At 39.1% G+C, this 19653-nt stretch overlaps 1 protein-coding gene across 2 annotated transcripts in view; it reads right to left on the reverse strand.

The window, feature by feature from the left end:
• Nucleotides 1–19653, reverse strand: part of casp (Fas associated factor casp) — a 30170-nt gene that overhangs the window by 9330 nt on the left and 1187 nt on the right. Inside the window, exons 3-8 of one of the 2 annotated variants that reach the window (XM_065234609.1) lie at nt 9641–9709; nt 9309–9564; nt 9183–9221; nt 8794–9020; nt 8623–8726; nt 8227–8556 (exon numbers count right to left, since the gene is read on the reverse strand). In XM_065234609.1, coding sequence (XP_065090681.1) covers nt 8227–8556; nt 8623–8726; nt 8794–9020; nt 9183–9221; nt 9309–9564; nt 9641–9709 — 1025 coding nt within the window. The remainder of the gene's footprint in view (nt 1–8226; nt 8557–8622; nt 8727–8793; nt 9021–9182; nt 9222–9308; nt 9565–9640; nt 9710–19653) is intronic. The other variant, XM_065234610.1, reaches the window with a different exon arrangement.

A 19653-nucleotide genomic window follows, 5' to 3' on the forward strand; every position in this document is an offset into this window, starting at 1 on the left:
TTTTCCATTATGCACTTCCAGCAGACCACACTAGTGGGAACATGCTGAGAAGGATAATTCTACCCGGCATTGAACCTTCAGTTCAATGCCTGTAAAATATCTGTCAGCGTTTATGGCGACAAACAGAAGTGTCGCATTACTAATTTATTGAACCATGCTGTTATCGAGTGTACAGCGATGGATTTCTATCTTTCCTTTTCCCGCATGGACAACGATCGCTGATTGGTGATCGTGTACATAGCATTTTTCATATCGGTGCTTCAAGTCTCTCCAGCTAGGAGTTTGTAATAAATTCGAGAAGACAATAAATGCATTCCCGCTTTAACCAGCAAAGAAAACGTATTGCTTCGTACGACCGTGAAATATCACAGTCAAGAAGTTAAAGTCCAGTACGGACTTTACATGGCTGACCGCGCCAAGTGGCCGGCACCTGCATACGCTGACTCGGAAAAGTGTTTAAGTGTCCCGCGATATGCATAGTGTTGGATGCGAAGTAAAACTTTAGTCTCGGAAAAGACAAAATTTTGCCAACGAAAAGATAGTGCTCTATAGTGTTGTGTAAAACTGTACAGAGTGAGAAGTAAAAAATGGGGAATAAAAAATCTACCCCAAGTGCAGAAATTAAAGGGGATAAGGATACGGTGATAATAAACACACAAGAGTTGCACATGAACTAAAACTCTGGCTTATATTGTGTTTAGTGAGCATTCAGGTGATGTACCTAGGGTACAAGATCCTTCAAAAGAGGATCAAGCGTAAAACGCTACAATTAGCAAAATCCCTAAATCAATTAGACACTGTTTAAATGACTAGTCAAAGACATCAGTTGCAAAAGTTGTGTACTCATAACATGAAAAGAACTAACCACAGAATCCAAATACCTTTTACGAAAGAGTGTGATCGCTACCGTTAGGTGTTGTGTCCAAAAACAGTCGAAATTTGTCAATATTCGATCTCGGAGTGCCGGAGTGCGAGACTACAGTGCCACCACCGCAACGAAAATGATAGTGCAACAGTAATCAGTTTTATGCGTATCGATAAGAATAACAGCGTTGAGGAGTGCGCCTCCGCTGTATGCAGTGAGATTGAGCAACAGCGAAACCAGTCCTAGATGTCAAACCGAAAGGCATACCGTTGCTAAGGATAGTGACCCGCCGATAGTGAGTTTTACATAAAGGGACTACGTCAAAAATATGAAATTATTTCACTACACATTGAGCAAAAACTTGTATATGCAAAGGATCCTCCGATTAGTCTAAAAAGTACTGCTCTAGCAGTACTTTACTACATTAAATTAAAGCATAAACTTACTTACAAACAAAATAAAATGGCTAGCATTGCCAAAATAATTAAAATTGTATCGTCTCTGGTCCCACAATATGATGGGTCAGGTGATAAATTACCGTCGATATTATCCGCATTGGCGGCATTAAACACTCTTATTACGAACGCAAACAGAGCCGTAGCGATTCAAGTAGTGCTTTCGCGCCTTGAAGGTAAAGCTAGATCGGCAGTGGGAGACAACCCACAGACAGTCGATGCAATCATTGAAAGTTTAAAACGAAAATGCAAAATAACAATCGCACCTGAAACCGTCGTTGCGAAATTAAACGCCACCAAGCAGACGGGCGATATCGTCAAGTTCACTGAGCAAATTGAAAAGCTCACTATGGAATTAGAACGCGCTTATATAAGCGAGGAAATACCAGTCGATACGGCATTACGTATGGCCGTTAAGGCAGGTGTTAAAGCCCTAGCAGGTGGGGTAAAAAACAGCGAAACACGATTATTACTGAAAGCAGGACAGTTTAATACACTGTCAGCTGCAGTTGAAAAAATTACAGAAAATTAATCGGCAGGAAGCAACTCGAGCACGTCTCAAATCATGTACGCCAGAAGAGGCGGTTACACACCTGGCAGAGGAAATTATCAGTCTCGTGGAAGAGGAAATAATAGACGTGGTCACAATTCTCGCGGTAATTACCAAAATTACAATCGCGAACACTCATACCACCACCGTGGAAACGGGAGGTCTCGAGGAAGAGGAATGAACCATAATACGTATTACGTGCAAAACCAAAATCCTCCACAAAATATAAACCATCAAATGCCCCCACAGCAGGGACAACCACAACAACAGTTTGTGCAGCAAACTCAAAATTTACCAAATAATGGAAATATCCACCCTTTAGGGGTACCGCTCAGGCAGCATACACAATAAATGTATCTGCCACAAATTATGTTCGACTTATGCTCGAAATGTCAGATACGCCAAATCTTTTTATTGTGGACTGTGGATCTGACATATCGATCATAAAAGACAATAAAATAAAAGGCTCACAAATTCATTACCCCTCGGAGAAATGTAATATTATTGGGATAGGACAAGGTAATATTAGTACAATTGGAACTACGTACACGAACATACTACTGAATGGTATTAAAATACCACATAAATTTCACATCGTAGATGAAAATTTCCCAATCCCTACCGATGGAATCATCGGTAGAGACTTTTTGATTAACTACAGATGCAAAATTGATTACGAGTCTTGGTTACTCAAAGTAACTATAGATTTCGAAACGTTAGAGATACCAATAATAAATAATGGCGAAAGACCAATTATACTTCCAGCCAGATGTGAAATTGTCAAACAAATAACAAATATAAATTTAACCGAAGACAGTGTTATTTTTTCACAAGAAGTGGTACCAGGAATTTTCTGTGCAAATTCAATTGTGAAAAAAGACAACTGTTTTGTTAAATTTATAAATACAACGGACAATAATTTTAAATTACCAAAAACTTTCAAACCAAATTATGACCCACTAAATAAGTATGATTATCAACCAATTAACGGAAAATTGTATAACCCAGAAAGAGAACAAAAATTAAAAGAAGAAATCAATACGCAGAGTTTAGAACCAAAAATCAAAGAGCATATAGAATCTCTATGTGTAGAATTTAATGACATTTTCTCGTTACAAAACGATGTTCTAACTCATAACAATTTTTATGAACAGAACATACAACTAAATCAACAAAAACCGGTATATATCAAGAATTATCGAACCCCCGAATCCCAAAAAACAGAAATAAACACTCAAGTCGAGAAAATGCTCAATGAAGGTATCATTGAGCACTCAATATCCCCATTTAATTCGCCAATTTTGCTAGTGCCGAAGAAATCTTTTAGCGATGAGAAAAGATGGCGCTTGGTAATTGATTTCAGGCAACTCAACAAACAAATTATTCCCGACAAATTTCCGCTTCCCCGAATTGATGAAATTTTAGACCACTTAGGTCGAGCGAAGTACTTTACAACACTCGACCTCATGTCAGGATTTCATCAAATTCCTTTAGATGAAGTTTCAAAACAATACACAGCCTTCTCCACGGAACAGGGTCATTTTCAGTTTAATAGACTCCCGTTCGGATTAAATATTAGCCCGAACTCATTTCAACGAATGATGTCGATCGCGTTAAGTGGCTTACCGCCGACATTATCGTTGTACACACTTAATTTTTTCTACCGAGCTCGGCTGTGCAAATCTCGGCAAAATAAGTTTCACTGAGATCTCAGCAAAAGTGACATTTGATTGCTGAGTCTCGGATAATGCTTAGCTGAATCTCAGCAAATAAATGAAATGTTTGCTGATATCTCAGTAAAACTTTTTTTGCCGAGATTTGCACAGCCGATCTCGGTAGAAAAATCTAAGTGTGTAGGATGTTCTGTTAAGCACCACATCGAAAATTTACGTAAAGTGTTTTTACAATTACGAAAGTTTAACTTAAAATTGAATCCATCTAAATGCAATTTCTTCAAGAATGAGGTAACCTACCTAGGACATCATATCTCGAAGGATGGTATACAGCCCGATAAAAATAAATATTCGGCAATTGTGAACTATCCAGTTCCAAAGAATGCAGATGAAGTACGACGATTCGTTGCTTTTTGCAATTATTATCGTCGATTCATCAGAAATTTTGCCGATATAACTTACCCACTGAACAAATTACTACGCAAAGAGACAGTTTTCAACTGGGATGAAAAATGTCAATCATCTTTCGAAACTTTGAAAATGAAATTGCTATCCCCCCAGATTTTGCAGTTTCCTGATTATCAAAAAGAATTCATTATTATAACAGATGCGTCAAAAGTAGCCTGTGGAGCAGTACTAGCTCAGCTTTACGATGGTATCGAGTTACCAGTCGCATTTGCTAGCAAAGCATTTACGAAAGGTGAATCGAACAAGTCAACGATAGAACAAGAGCTGACTGCGATCCACTGGGCGGTAAACTATTTCAGGCCATACATTTACGGTCGGAAATTTACCATACGTACCGACCACCGCCCATTGATATATTTATTTTCACTTAAGAAACCAACTTCTAAACTAACCCGTATGCGATAGGATTTAGAAGAATATAATTTTGAAGTGGAATATATCAAAGGTAAATCCAACGTGCTATCAGATGCATTGTCTAGGATACAAATTACCACTGAAACACTGAAACAAATGTATATAGTAACAAGATCGATGACGAGGAAAAATTTAACCAAAATACCTGACCTTCCATCGCAGGAGTCTGATCAACTCCATGTGTACGAAGCTGTCAGTAATTTGGAGGCATTTGACTTGCCAAAATTAACGTTTTCATATAATAGAGATAAAACATTTATAAATTTGATAATATATAATAAAAAATTTCGGAAGAGACTAACCCCAACGCTAGCACTCGCATTAGAAAATCCTGAAAATTTTAAATTAGAATTAGGAAAAGCGCTTGAAATAATCGATGGCAGGCCTGCCGATAATACAAATATGGAAGGAACATTTCCAAAGAAGCTAGCAATACAAACAAACGACACTTTATTCAAACATATTGATTTAAATTCATTTAAAAATTTCGGTAACGCTGTTCTTAGGAACGCTACCATAATAATTTACGAAAAACCCGTTAAAATCAAAGCAAAGGAAGAAATGACTAATATATTAAAACAATACCATGACTCTGCAGTTGGAGGTCATATTGGTATAAATAGGCTATATAAGAAACTCAAATCCCTTTACAGCTGGCCTAATATGAAACAAATAGTTTCAGATTATGTCAGATCATGCGAACTTTGCAAAATAAATAAACACGCGATACCGGTGAAAACACCAGTTATCGTTACTACCACACCCAACAAAACCTTCGATGTAGTGTCCATTGACACCATCGGACCGTTCACACTCACTGAAAAAGGAAACCGCTATGCAGTAACACTGCAATGTGATCTTTCCAAATACGTGATTGCAATTCCAGTACCAGATAAAACAGCTGTTTCAATTGCCAAAGCAGTTGTAGAAAAATGCATTCTGATATATGGTCCCATGAAATGCATCAAAACTGACCAAGGAACAGAATACAAAGGAGTATTCGACGAAATATGCAATTTACTACAATTAAATCATACCTGTTCGACGGCATACCACCCCCAAACAATCGGTGCGTTAGAGCGCAATCACAAATGCTTAAACGAGTATTTGAGAATGTTCGCTAACGAACGCACAGACGATTGGGACGAGTGGTTACCATTTTATTGTTTTGCTTACAATACAACCCCAAGCACAGACCATAACTTCACTCCCTTTGAAATTATCTTTGGAAAAAAAATTAACGCTTTTGATTTTTGTGAAAACCAGCAAGTAGACCCATTATATAATCTAGATTCTTACCAAAAAGAACTAAAATTCAGATTACAAATCACTCACGCTAATGTCATGCAAACAATATTAAACAGAAAGGACAAAAGAACAAATAGTATGAACAGAACAATTACACCAACAGAATTACAAATAGGTGATACAGTATATTTACAAATTGAAAATAGGCATAAATTACAAACGATTTATAGTGGTCCCTATCAGATTGAACAACTAAAAGAATCAAATGCTATAATTATAAATCAAAATGGAAAAAGAGCAGAAGTACATAAAACAAGGTTAGTAAAAAAAAAGTGAAAAAAAAAGTAACAATTATCAAAATACATACATACAATGATCATCCCCCGCTATTAGGAAGGGGTGAAAGTAGTGAAATCAATAGACATTTTACATACCAACAAATTAACAAAAAAAAAAGCAGATAAATACATTCAGTGAAAGCAAACAAAATTGTGAGAGGCATTTGAAGCTAAACCGAATCTTTACCGTTAACATTTTGGCCCGTAGGGGAATGGTGTGACATGTGCATCCCACATGTCATTTCCCATGCTTTTCCATTATGCACTTCCAGCAGACCACACTAGTGGGAACATGCTGAGAAGGATAATTCTACCCGGCATTGAACCTTCAGTTCAATGCCTGTAAAATATCTGTCAGCGTTTATGGCGACAAACAGAAGTGTCGCATTACTAATTTATTGAACCATGCTGTTATCGAGTGTACAGCGATGGATTTCTATCTTTCCTTTTCCCGCATGGACAACGATCGCTGATTGGTGATCGTGTACATAGCATTTTTCATATCGGTGCTTCAAGTCTCTCCAGCTAGGAGTTTGTAATAAATTCGAGAAGACAATAAATGCATTCCCGCTTTAACCAGCAAAGAAAACGTATTGCTTCGTACGACCGTGAAATATCACAGTCAAGAAGTTAAAGTCCAGTACGGACTTTACAGTGCGTACAGAACCATTTCGACGAAGGTAGTATGCATTATCGCCGGTATGATCCCAATCGGCATCACCTTGGCGGAGGACTACGAGTGCTATATGAGGAGAGAAGCCAGAGGAGTACGAAAAATGGTGAGAACGGTGTCGATGGCTAAGTGGCAGCAGGAGTGGGATGCAGCGGGGAACGGTAGATGGACTCACAGGCTAATACCGATTCTTCCGACCTGTGTGAACAGGAAGCATGGAGAAGTCAACTCCCACTTGACGCAGTTCCTGTCTGGTCATGGCTGCTTCAGGAAGTACCTGCACTGGTTCGGACACACAACGTCACCCTTCTGTCCGGAGTGTGGGAATGTGGAAGAATCACCAGAGCCAGTGGTCTTCGAATGTTCTAAATTTGATGCTGTGCGAGAAGAGATGCTCGCCCTTAGCGCGGAGAATGTCATCGAAGAAATGTGTCGATCGGAGGGCACCTTTAACGCCGTCAGCAGAGCAGTAAGGCAGATCATGTCAGCGCTGCCGCGAAAATGGCGAGAAGACCAGCTTGAAAGTAGTAATGTGCTCACACAAGTGCGAAGTGAAAGACGAAGCCGGGAGAACTCTCCGTCAGAGTAGGCTGAATCCACCGCCGGGGGTTAGCTGACAAGTGGTTCCGGGGGAAAATGGCAAGGCGTCCAAGGAAGTTTTAGTGTAAGAATCCCACACACCGTGTCACCGCGACCGTCAAGCGGCGGCATGAAGGCCTTTTTGAAGGTTTCCTACTTGCCAAAAAACACGCACACACACACACAAACTGCACACCCTTTGCAATCACTTGATTCAGAAATGACAGAAAACGGCCCGATCTCCAACCAAAAGCATTTCAACGATGAATTTTCAGCTCTCGAACTCACTTCAATGCATATATTCTGTGTACATAGGATAAAGGCGAAGACAACAAATCAAGAATATGGCAACTCTTCCATTTTCTCATACGAACGCTATGAGACAGGTACAATCGCGTCATCTGCCGCTCAAAGGTAAATGCTTCGAACGAATTTGATAGCAAAGATTACATCCTCAGAAGTTACAAGCTGCCAGTCTTCTTGATTTGTTGTCTTCGATAAAGGTCAAAATTCCAAAAACCTACCGCAAAAGGCTTCTCAGCCTGCACAATAAACCTAGGTATTGAAGTTCTGTGAATCCAATCAATCAACCAATCCCGTGGGTGCAAGCGATTGAGGAAGGGGTAACAAATATTTTTAAATTGTTGGGTTCCAGGAAACGCGCGGATTGCAGGGAACGATATAGTATAGTATGTCACGCTCAAAGAGGGGGGCGGTATGACAAGCAACGCATTAAGTATAGGAAAAACGTGACGAACGGGGGGAGGAGAAGGATAATTTTTCCTTAATAATTTAATCATTAAAGTATGACCCCGAACAAGAGCAAAGACATAACTCAGACAACTTGTATCAATCTTACGCACAACAATCTGCACCAAGCTGGGGTAAAGGTACCAACAATCAAAAACACCTAGTAGATTGAAGATAGCTCAACCCCAAGTTGAACAATATTCAAACACTCACCTATTATTGTACACATTCCTACTGCTACTGCTCGTACTGGTGCTGGCCGTGTTGTTATTGTTCGTAATCTTTGCCGCCTCGTCGGCACGCTTCAGTATGAGATTGTGGTCCCGCTCCACGCCGGACTCGGCCAGCGTCGTGCTGTTGGTTACATTGTTCGGCCAGCCGAACCATACCTGATGCCGCACCGGAATGTCCGTGATCGTGTAGACGTCGGTTTTGATCGACAGAATGTTCTGATGACCGGGGAATTTCAATTCCAACAAGTTTCCCTCCGGTTCGACGTTGATGTGTAGCGTGTAGTTTAGGCGGTTTTGTGACACTGGATCACTGCCGGGAAGAGGGAATCGTCATTTTAGCAGATACCTAATATGCTTTGCAATATGCCGAACTTACGTATCACCCAAAAAACCCTCTCCAGTCATGTCGGCCAGCATGAGGCTTACCTCTTTGCCTATGTTGAGCGACTTGAGCACCGTCGAGGAATTCTGTAAGTCTTTCTGCAATTGAAAAATTAAGATATTTGCATAGTGTGTTTTCATTCTGCAATAAAATAAGGCGCCCTACCTGTTTACCCGATTCCCATCCCTTCAGCGCTTGCCGACACACCGGGACAGCTGTCTTTTCGCAGATCTTGGCTTTCAGCTCACCCACCGTTGCCGTGTTCGGGACGGTGATCTTGTGCACCTCGCTGTTGAAGTGAATCTTAAAAACTACGTCATGTGGCGTTACGTCCAGAAAGTTAAGCGCACTGCGAAAGTCGTTGCTGCTGCTGGACCGGGATGTGGATGCTCCTGAAACATGGGGAAGCAGCGTTAGGAAACTACCCCCATAAACACACTTCCGCGAAAACAAGCAAACATGACAAGATGATTTCATGAGACAATGAATGATTTTTCAACGAAAACACAAAAACAGGTACAATGAGTGCTTCAGAAAAACAACTTCGTCTGTACCTGGTTCAATCAGTCCGAAAGGATCGTCGAAGAAAAAATCTGCATTATTAAAATAAGCAACGACTCCGTATTAGTTAGATGCAAATCGGAATTATTAAAAAAGGACAAGCATCTCCACCAACTTACCGATATCCAAATTTCGACTGTGACTGGAAGCACCGCTGCTACCTGCGGTTCCTCCGGGTGTGCTCTTGATTGGCGATGACGGGGCCGTCATCAGTTCCTCGACATTTGCCATGGCTTCCAGATTGTTCAGATTATTTGAATAACTAGCAAAAGCTCCACCACCGCCTCCGATGCCACCACCACCACCACCAGCACTGCCACCTGCAGCTGATCGCTGGTCTTGGGGATCCTGTGGCAGTACCCGATGGACCGCAGACTGTAACGAATCGTGAGATTTGGGATTGTGAGTATTTGTGTGCAGGAATTATGCCAAAGTCAGCTAAATTACATACCAATAGATCCCAGTTGCACTCATCTAGGTGGTATATAGCCTCAGCAACATCCTCGATTGCGGTTATACTCTGGAAGGGAATGGGAATTTTGCATTTTATGTGTTGGTAGGAGTACAGAAATGGGCCGCAGTTTTCACGGAATTACGGATTGTAAGTTAACTCTTTCCCACCCATGGAGCACCATGCCTTTTTGGAAATTGTGTTCTATTAATTTATGAAATAACAACCTATTTAGACTGGTTTTTAAAATGTATTATACCAAAACAATCTGGGTGGGAAAGGGTTAAGCAATGCCCTTCAATCAGTTACATATACGGACGTAGGAAAATCGAACAAGGTTTGTTTTAAACAAGCATTTAAACAAAACAAAAGTGGAAACCAATGCTTCATTGGCTTTATATATGGGTAAAGGACGGTTTCTTCGGGAATCTCATTCTGTTTAATTGAAACATTCAAACATCATGATGCCAGATTTTTAATCGAACGTTTATGTAAACTCAAAGTTTTTGGAAATAAATCAATCATTCTGACTCCAAATTTCTCGCGCAACACGAGAAAATGGCCTATCACTGTTGATCGATTCTCTTCATTGACTTTCTCTTTGGTTTACCACGGCTATACATAAACGAATTCGACAGTGAGCATGCATAAGGGCGTATACGCGATGATCGATTCTCTTCATTGATTTTCTCTATGCATTGCTACAGCTGAGCGAAACAATTTTCTAGAATTTGTTCAATGCAGAGTTGTAACAAGTTGTATTGGCTATCAAAAGCAACAGCAAACGCACCGAGAAACGTCAAATCTAGCGAAGAGAACCGATCATAGCACTTAACCCCTTTTGCATGCTCACTGTCGAATTTCTTGCTAAGCTCGCAGCACAGTTCGACAGATCATGTTAGCTTGCGCCTGAAACAACACACTGAATTGGAAATTCATTTGCAGTCGGCTTATTCGCGAAAAAGAAAATCGATGAAGAGAATCGATCAACAATGATAGGCCCTTTTCTCGTGTTGCCCGAGATTTCGTTTTGATTTCTCACTACCAGTCCGGGTAACACCGTAAACTAGCAAGGATACCAACTTTCAACAGTAAATCCTCTGAAGTGTAATACCCCGGACAGACTATGGCTTATATAATGTAATATAGGCTGTCTTGCAATGATGAGCACTCATACATCTAGTTTTCACTGGAAATCCTATATATGAGTGCTCATTGCAAGACAGCCTATATTACATTATATAAGCCATAGTCTGTACGGGGTATAACATAGCAGTCTAATCCGAAGATTTTAAAGTGAGCTTCAATTTTAACAGTAAGGAAGACTTAACCATTTAACCATTATAACTTAACAGCTATAAGACGTTTGTTGAGAACCCCAAAGGGTAACTGGAATATACCAAAGACAACAAATCAAGAAGACTGGCAACTCTTCCATTTTCTCATATGAACGCTATGAGACAGGTACAATCGCAATATCTGCCGCTCTAAGGTAAATGCTTCGATCGAATTTGATAGCAAATATTACATCCTCAGAAGAAGGGTTTGAGTATTTGCTCATTTTTCTATGCGTTGCTTCCACCTTCACTCAAGCGCAGCGCCATTGTATCTGTCGCTTGGATTATGGCAAAGTTGCCAGTCTTCTTGATTTGTTGTCTTCTAATATACCCAATAATGACTACATAGTAAGTCTTTTCGAGGGAAACTGAGATAACCCATGAAATGAGTAAATTTTTACCCATTTTGGAGCAATAATTACTACTACAAAAAACAAAGTAGTAAGTATTCATTTATGAGCAAAAAATACTCATAAATGGGTAACTTTGTTACTCGTTTAATAGGTATCTGTTTTTTTTATATTTTATTATCTAGTTCGTTTATTTGGAAGGCTCAATCGCGTTAGCTTCACGGAGCCGATAATGCATTATTCAACTAAATTCACTTACTTCTATGTCTAGTAGGACAGGGTGTTGACTCAATGAAGAAAACAAAATTCCCTGATATGCCCTGATTTTCCAACAATTTTCAAAAGAAATCCAGGTGCAGTGCCTACCCGTTTTTGGCAACACAATCCCATCAGCTATTATTTTCCTCAGATTTATATTGTATACATTAGTACCTCTAACTAACCCAGTACAATTTCAAATTGAATCAAGTGTTCGAAAAATTTTATGGAATGCAAAAAATAGAAATTGCGAATTGCCAAAAACGGGAAGGAACCGCATTTCTTTAAATACATAAATTTTAAACGTTGTGAACGCCATGTATGCAGTTCAAGCTGTAACCGGGATATTACACAGCAAAAAAAAAATGCAATATCGATCAATGTAATTCAAGCTGATGTATGAAATATTGATGTAATAGCAAAAACACAGATACAATATTACATCAATGGATGTAATTTTGTTCGCAAAATCGATGTACATCGTACAACGTTATGTTACACAGCCAGTTTGGATGTAATATTCAACAACTTTTTTTTCTGTGTGGTAACTCTAAGACCAGCAGGTCCCGAAGAAACGTGCCGAACTTTTTGGCTCAGCTCTAGTACTATCTTCGGTCCCAAGCTAATCGATGCACCCCTCGAAACATAGGAAAATCCACGAGCCCCTCATTTTATCTGTCAAACTTTCACAGCGAATCAAAACTAACATAGTGTAGTACTAGAATGAGGTACAAAGCACAGAGAACAGACATCCAAGTCAAATTCCTAAAGTGTGTAAGAAATTTAACTACTATTTTGAATAGACATTTGAAACTAGCAATATCGTGGTGGCGCTAGTGTCGCTGCCCATCGACGTCGATGACCGACAGACGTCATCTTAACATAAATGTCAAAATTGATGTGAGCAAAACATTGCTTGTTTAAAACCGATCAAACCACGGGTCTCAAGTGCGAGTTTCATTGGTGCGTAAATAAACAAGGTGCGAAACATCTTTTCACAATTTTCCTAAGGATGCTAAATTTCTCGAACTACTGGAGATTTTCTTCTCACGTGGAGTCCAAGGACTTGCAACGAAAAATTTATGTTCCGACCACTTCCCCGAAGGCTTTTCGAATTCCTGGATGAACAGATATGCAGTGTTCAAATCTTACCACATTTTTCTGAATTTAAATGAGGGCTAATTAGAGTTCACACCATCACTGAATCATTTGAAGATACGCCGCCAGTGAACTAAGAAAAAGTCAGTTTTGCTCCTGACTACTATGCCCATTTAAAATTGGAACGAAAAACGGTTGTAGATCTACAGGAAAATGTAAAAGCTTAGTTCTTTATTCGAAAATAATGGTTCCGCAGAAACTCGATTGATTTCCGTTGTTTTGTCTTGTTTGTTTTGAACAGATTTGACAGTTCATTTTGATACACGGTCAATGAGAGCAACCCAAATTGTAGTTCAGTTAACTCATTAAGCTCAGCTTAGCTTAGCTTAGTCTGACTGCACGTATCGTTATAGTTGCACTCCGTGATTGATCTGAACCAGTGAAATTGTACAAAGAATCAACTGAATGGGGCTTGGGAGTAACCTGCCATTCTCAGTGTACATGTTCCAGTGACTCCTACCTTTAAAGATCAATAACGTCACCGGCCACGTCCTTGCAATCAGGTGGGAGAGGGAAGGAATGTTAGTGTGTGACTTTTGTTGTTTTGGGACCGTGTTTACCTCTGCATCCCACAAAAGTCACAGGAAGGAGGTTTTGTTAGTGGGTTAGGTTCGTTGGATCAGGATTCACCTTGATAAGTGATGCGATCTTTTGTTTTGTGTAGTTATTTATAAGTGTTTTCGATTTATGCGCTAAACAGCCGGCTGTCTAGAGATGTAGATCATTATTAGATGTGTGTATACCGATTTAAACCAACAATAAGGATACTGTTGGGGCCACTCACAAAGTGTGATGATGGTTTATTTTATTTTATCAATGACCAAAATAATTAATTATAAGCGGTTTGAACCGATTTAAACCAACAGCAAGGATGCTGTTGGGGCCACTCACAAAGTGTGATGGTGGTTTACTTGATTGAATATAAAATAATTATTAGAACCGATTTGACCCGATTTAGACCAACAGCAAGGATACTGTTGGGGCCACTCACAAAGTGTGATGGTGGTTTATTTAGTTCGGAAGAAAATGAATATGTATACTTCTTTTTTTTATATAATAGAACGAATTTGTACTGATTCAAACCAAAAGCAAGGGTTCTATTGGGGCAACTCACGAAGTGCGATGGTGGTTTATACTATAAGGGCATAAAACAAAATCAAGAGCCATTTCGGTTTCCATAATCCGACGGAAACGTCTTGATCATCGCGCGATTTACCGTATTGATTCAAATTCCGAACAGTGCGTTAAAATCATCCTTTGAAAACACCTTTTTTACCTAAAATATTGCTGATCCGCTCAGAATGTATTTAAACTCACGACTTATCGTAATATGGACATCCTAAAAGAAAATGTAGTTCAGTTAACTCATTAATCGCAAAAAGTGATAACTCGAGTCGCAACATTCCGTAGTTGCTAGTGTTTCTAACGTATTTTAATTTGAATTCTTACACAAAAATTTGTTTATGTTCTCTGTGCTTAAAGTTTTCAGCAAGTTCATCATCCGCTACCTCGATTTACTCATTGATACGAGAAGAGGTCCTTTGTATGGTAATTTTCTCACCCTTAGAAAACAGACAAACAGACATAACTCATTGAATATTTCTCACGGTAAAACCATAGAGGTAACTCTAAGACCAATAGGTCCCGAAGATACGTGCTCAACTTTTTGCCTCAGCTCTGGTACTATCTTCGGTCCCAAGCTAATCGATGCACCCCTCAAAACATAAAAAATCCATGAACCCCTCATTTTATCTGTCAAACTTTCATAGCAAATCAAAACAAACATATTGTTGTACTAGAATTTCGACTAAAATGGGATACGTTAATCGTTTGCTTGGGACCAATAGGCTAGTCAAGCAGTGAGCCAATTTAAAATCGTTAGTTTCGAATTGATTGTTGGTAAAACATCGTCGCTAAAACATTACCGCCATCTGTTGAGTACACTGTGGTGGGCACTACACTGAACAGATGGCGGTAGTGTGTAAACGTCAAACCCAAGGGAATTAACTATGCGCGCCACAGGTGGTGGTACTACCAACTACGATACTATTAAATTGTCCCTTTAAATACTTGTTCGATGAACAACTTCCGAGAGTTATGTCTGTTTGTCTGTGCTTAGAAGTTCTTTTCTGACTGCTTCCGAACTCAACCCCAAGGACATAAATTTATCTAAATCTCCTCCATCTTCATGGTGACCAGCAAATTTCCCGTTTTTCTCCCGGAGTTTTGGAAACTTTCCCGGTTTAGCGATATTTGAATTAAGCATAAAATTGAATACGATTGAGCCGAAGGTTAAATGGGAAATTTCTAGGACAGCCGCACCGACATGAATGACTATACAAAGTATCATCAAATTTCTGATCAAAGCACAAAACTGACATCTTCCGTGTTCGCGAAAAATGTGTATCCTAGCCATGAAAACACATACAAAATGTATGAGCTGGTTCGTGTCTGATCGATTCCGGGCAAATTATTTTTATCTAGATTAAAATTTCTATGGTTTTGACAGATGGGATCGCTGCTCATGTGAATCCGCCGTTATGGATTCTCGATCAAGAGTTAAGTTTAAGTTTCATGTCGGTTTGTCGGTGACCTTTGCTGGACCTTGAATTTGGTACTGCGACACGTTTAATGTCTTTAATAACAGTTCAGAAATTATCTCAAAAAAAATCTTAAAATTTGTCCTTATATCCTCTTTGAATTTTAAACTCTTTCTAAGAATTCACTAGAGCTTCAATTTTTATTATTTGCTTGAAATTTTCCGTGGAGTTCCCATGCAATTCACCTCAGATTCTCGATCAACTAGAATAGAATAGGGCCTATTAGCTTTTATGAGCAAAACTTGTAATCCCCCTTCCCTGCCAACACCATCGAGCAGGGGAAATTCTCCCGTCGAGAATTGTCTTCCAATTTTCCTCGGAATTATCTTAGAGTTCTCGTCTAAATATTTCGGGAAATTGCATTGAATACTCATTAAAATTCTCTAGAAATTCCATTCTAAATGTCCTTGGAATTATCCTCGGAATTTTCTTATAAATCTTCGCAGAATTAGTTTGAAATTGTACCCTCAAAATTCGCTTCCCTTGGTATTTTTCACGAATCCTGGAATCCTCTTCACTCTTGGGAGTTCTAATAAAAACTGTCTGCTGACTAAAAATAAATTGGTACGCACAAAAAGACCTGCATTCGAATGGTTCCGTTTTCAGGTCCCAACTGCAAATCGCTTGCCAAATCATGGCCTTCTTCACGAACTTGAATCTTCCCGGCACATCCCCACGTCCAGTCGCGATGTAAAACTTTTGACCGGGAAGCAGCTTAAAATCGAATTTGACGTATGTTTCGTCATCAATCAAAGTGCAGCCCTTGTGTTTCGTCAAAACGCGGTCGTACAAGAGCCTTGCACGCTTTTTGGCCACGGAATTCTGCATCATGTGCCGCTTTGGATGTTTACTGGCTTTATACGACTTGTAACTTTCCCTGGCAAGGATGTCCCGCACCGTTTGAAAGTTGGCGTTATACCTTCTGGCCACATCTCGGATTGAAAGACCGGGGTTGGCTTTAACGCACCTCAACACCTTGCTGCGCAGCTGTCGATCCCTAGTTCTAGTTTTTTCGTAGATCCACTGATTCCTTTTCACACTCAGGGTGTCCTTATAGGTTTTGAGCACTCGACAAACTGTTGTTTTCGGCATCTTCAGTACTTTCGTCAGCTTGGAACCTGACCACTCCGGATTTTCCAGGTGTTTGTGCACAATATTTCTTCTTCTTTCGAGTTCCATTTGACGTTATTTCTGAACGCGATCGACTACTTTGATCAAACTTGCACCAGTTGTTCTCTATAGAAGTGTAAACAAACCACTGTCAAAGATTTTCGATTCCCAACACTAGAGGCATGCTAGCGGTGCGCAAGGGGCGTACCAAATTACTTTTAGTCAGCCTTATAAGCTCCCTAGAAAATATTCTCTGATATACCTTGGTGTTATCTCTAGAATTCATTCTAAAATTTGCTCAAATTGGTTTTTGAAAACAAAATTCAAAGCTGGGGGCAAGACAGCTGTACTCAGAGTAAATATATTTGCAGCGAGTAAATTTGAGTTACTCATATTTACTCAAAAATGATCAAAGTAGTCTCGATTTTCTGATCAAAGAAAATATCGTCTGACAGCATATTTCGTTTGAAGCATCTGTTCGCCCATTTGACAGATCGAATCGCTAGTTTAACAAATCGAATTGTGGACAAACGAAATGCTCCTGTGGTGGTTTGACAGCACGACGGTTTTACGGCCCGCATAAACGCGAACCATAAATTGACCTTACCCAAAATGGTTAAAAATTGTTTATAATCCCTGCTAAACTTTAACTGAAATGATTATGGAACTTTACATGAACGTTTAATGATAAAGTTTCAACCTTATGTATTATGGTTTTTTGGAACTGGACCTTACAAATAATGGGTTGTTAAGAACCATTACCGTTCCAAATTCTTGTTTTCTCCATACATTTTCGGAAAGAGAACTATATTAGAACCTTTTAACTTATGGTTTGAGAACTTTAATGGTAATGGTTATGGTAGTCAGTAAGGTCCACGAATGGTTTTGTAACATCGATCAACTTTATGTGGAATATATCGCGAATTGGTTGCCTGTAATTTTCTGATTACCAATTCACGATATATTCCACGTAAAGTTGAGCGATTATACAAAACCATTAATGGACCTTACTGACTACCATAACCATAACCATTAATGTTCTCAAATCATAACTAAAAACGTTCTTATATAGTTTTCTTTCTGAAAATGTATGTACTCTATTATTTTTATATATTTGTATAAATTACGTTTTCATTGAGTTTTTGGAAATTTAAAAAATACATAAACGTGAACTATATTGCTCTAAGAATTGAATTAATTTAGCCTAATCCCTACCTATCGAACCACCCCAAAAGTCCCTACACAGAAATTCAAAGAAAGCACGTCAGCTTACTTTGCTTGACAGCATCGGTTTCAACATTATTTTCAATATAACAATCAGGTTGCTATGTGTATATAAGATATTGAGCAACGTGAGTTACTCAAAATTAAAGGCACATTAGATCCGGATTGGACGCGTTGCGGCAAAGTGACAGCTAAATCTATTGTCTAACTGTCAAATTTACGTCAACGCAACGCAAACGGATCTAATGTGGGTGACCCTTAACTCCGGTTTTACTCATAATCGATAGCTGTCTTGCCCCCAGATTCAAAGATTTTGTTAATAATTCTTCAAAGTCACTGTATTCTGAAAATCTAGTCCAGTCAAAGAGGACGAGGTATATTTTTCCAGATTTGTCATCTTTCGGTTTTTCCCCAGCTTTTTTTCCGGTTTTCCCGGTTCAATGGTCACTCTGCATTTTACATATTAATCCCATTATATTTGTTTTGTTTTGAGCACATTTTGAGACCCAGCTCTGCAAGAAAATTATTCCGGATAATACGCTTAACCAAAAACTAATTCGCGGGTGGATTCGTAAAAAACAGCGCTTTCACCTCCTTACAAATACTTCACTTAGAAGCTAATTTTACGTGCTTCTAATCAAGACCTACAATACTCTATGCTGTCAAGGCAATGTTTGTCTACGTATATTTGGATCATTATTCAATCATGAAAGTGCTACGCTAAGCAATAAAAAAAATCCTCCCAACCAAGACCATTATCCTAAATTCTCATGTAGTTAGTTCTCTGAGTTATTCAAACTGTTAAGAACAAAATAAAGAACAATAAATAGAAGTATTCACAAAAATCATCATTTTCTCTTAAAGCTGGAGGTTAGACAAGGCAAGTCAATTGATCAACTCAGTTGAAACCATGCCATTCAACTGAATTGATCAAGTCACTTGAATTGAAAAAAGTTTAACCAGGCTAAACTCTTCAAGCCAATTGAATTCAGCTGAATTGATCAATTACATGCCTTGTCTAAACCCAGCTTAACCCTTCATCATGCTTGCATTTACTCAAAAGTTAAATTTTGTCCGACGCAATTAGGTGTAACAAGATGCACATACCCAAATGCAACATTAAGCATTGAACAAATTTGAAATGAAAAACCATCCTCAAACTTCACCGAGTAATTAAGTAGCTTGAAACTAGCAAAGTCAGTCATACTTATTAATAAGTTTGTTATAAAGAGATATTTCCCTGAATTTGAATTAAATTCCCTGATTTTCCAGGTTTTTTTCAGGTAGTTGACACCCTGTAGGAGTTGGGCCGAATACTCGCGGCTTACCCGAGGTTAGAGGGGTGCATTGTCGAAGGATAGGATCAGGAGAGGAACTTGGGGTTTCGTTGCCTCATCAGAGCGTAATCATTTAATGGGTAGTCCCACTTTCCCTAAAAGGTGCTTACTTTGTAGTCAATATTGAGTCCTTTATAATCATTATTGGGTAGGGGTGCAGGGTAGTATTGGCCACACATGCTCCGCGAAATTGACCAAAATCTGATGTTTCGTTCGTTGATAGTCGAATTGACCCTGGCGTGGATTGTTCCGAGTGCTCCCTGGCTTAAAGCTAGCATGAGCCAAAACGTATCGCATGAGAGTTCAGAAATAATTCAAAAATGTTAGTCTAGATTTCTAGACCCACAATTGAAATAGGCGGTACAACCAAACGTAAACAATGGCTTTGAACGCAAATTTTTCGAGAATCAAAACACACCCACGTAAACTAACAATGCCATTCGATAAAGGAAGATTGCTCAGATGCTGGTGATAGATTACGTGGATGTGTTTTGAATATCGAGAAACTTGCGTTTAAAGTCACTGTATACGTTTGGTTGTTCCACCTATCTCAACTGTTGATCTAATTTTATTTTTTTATTTTCCCAACACTGATTATTCCATTGTTATTACATGAGTCATAAATTTGTAATCAGTCAA

This window comes from Ochlerotatus camptorhynchus, unplaced genomic scaffold (assembly GCF_037179485.1).
Source record: "Ochlerotatus camptorhynchus isolate MF236.1 unplaced genomic scaffold, CSIRO-AGI_Acam_v1.1 ptg000434l, whole genome shotgun sequence".
Taxonomy (NCBI): Eukaryota; Metazoa; Arthropoda; class Insecta; order Diptera; family Culicidae; genus Ochlerotatus; species Ochlerotatus camptorhynchus.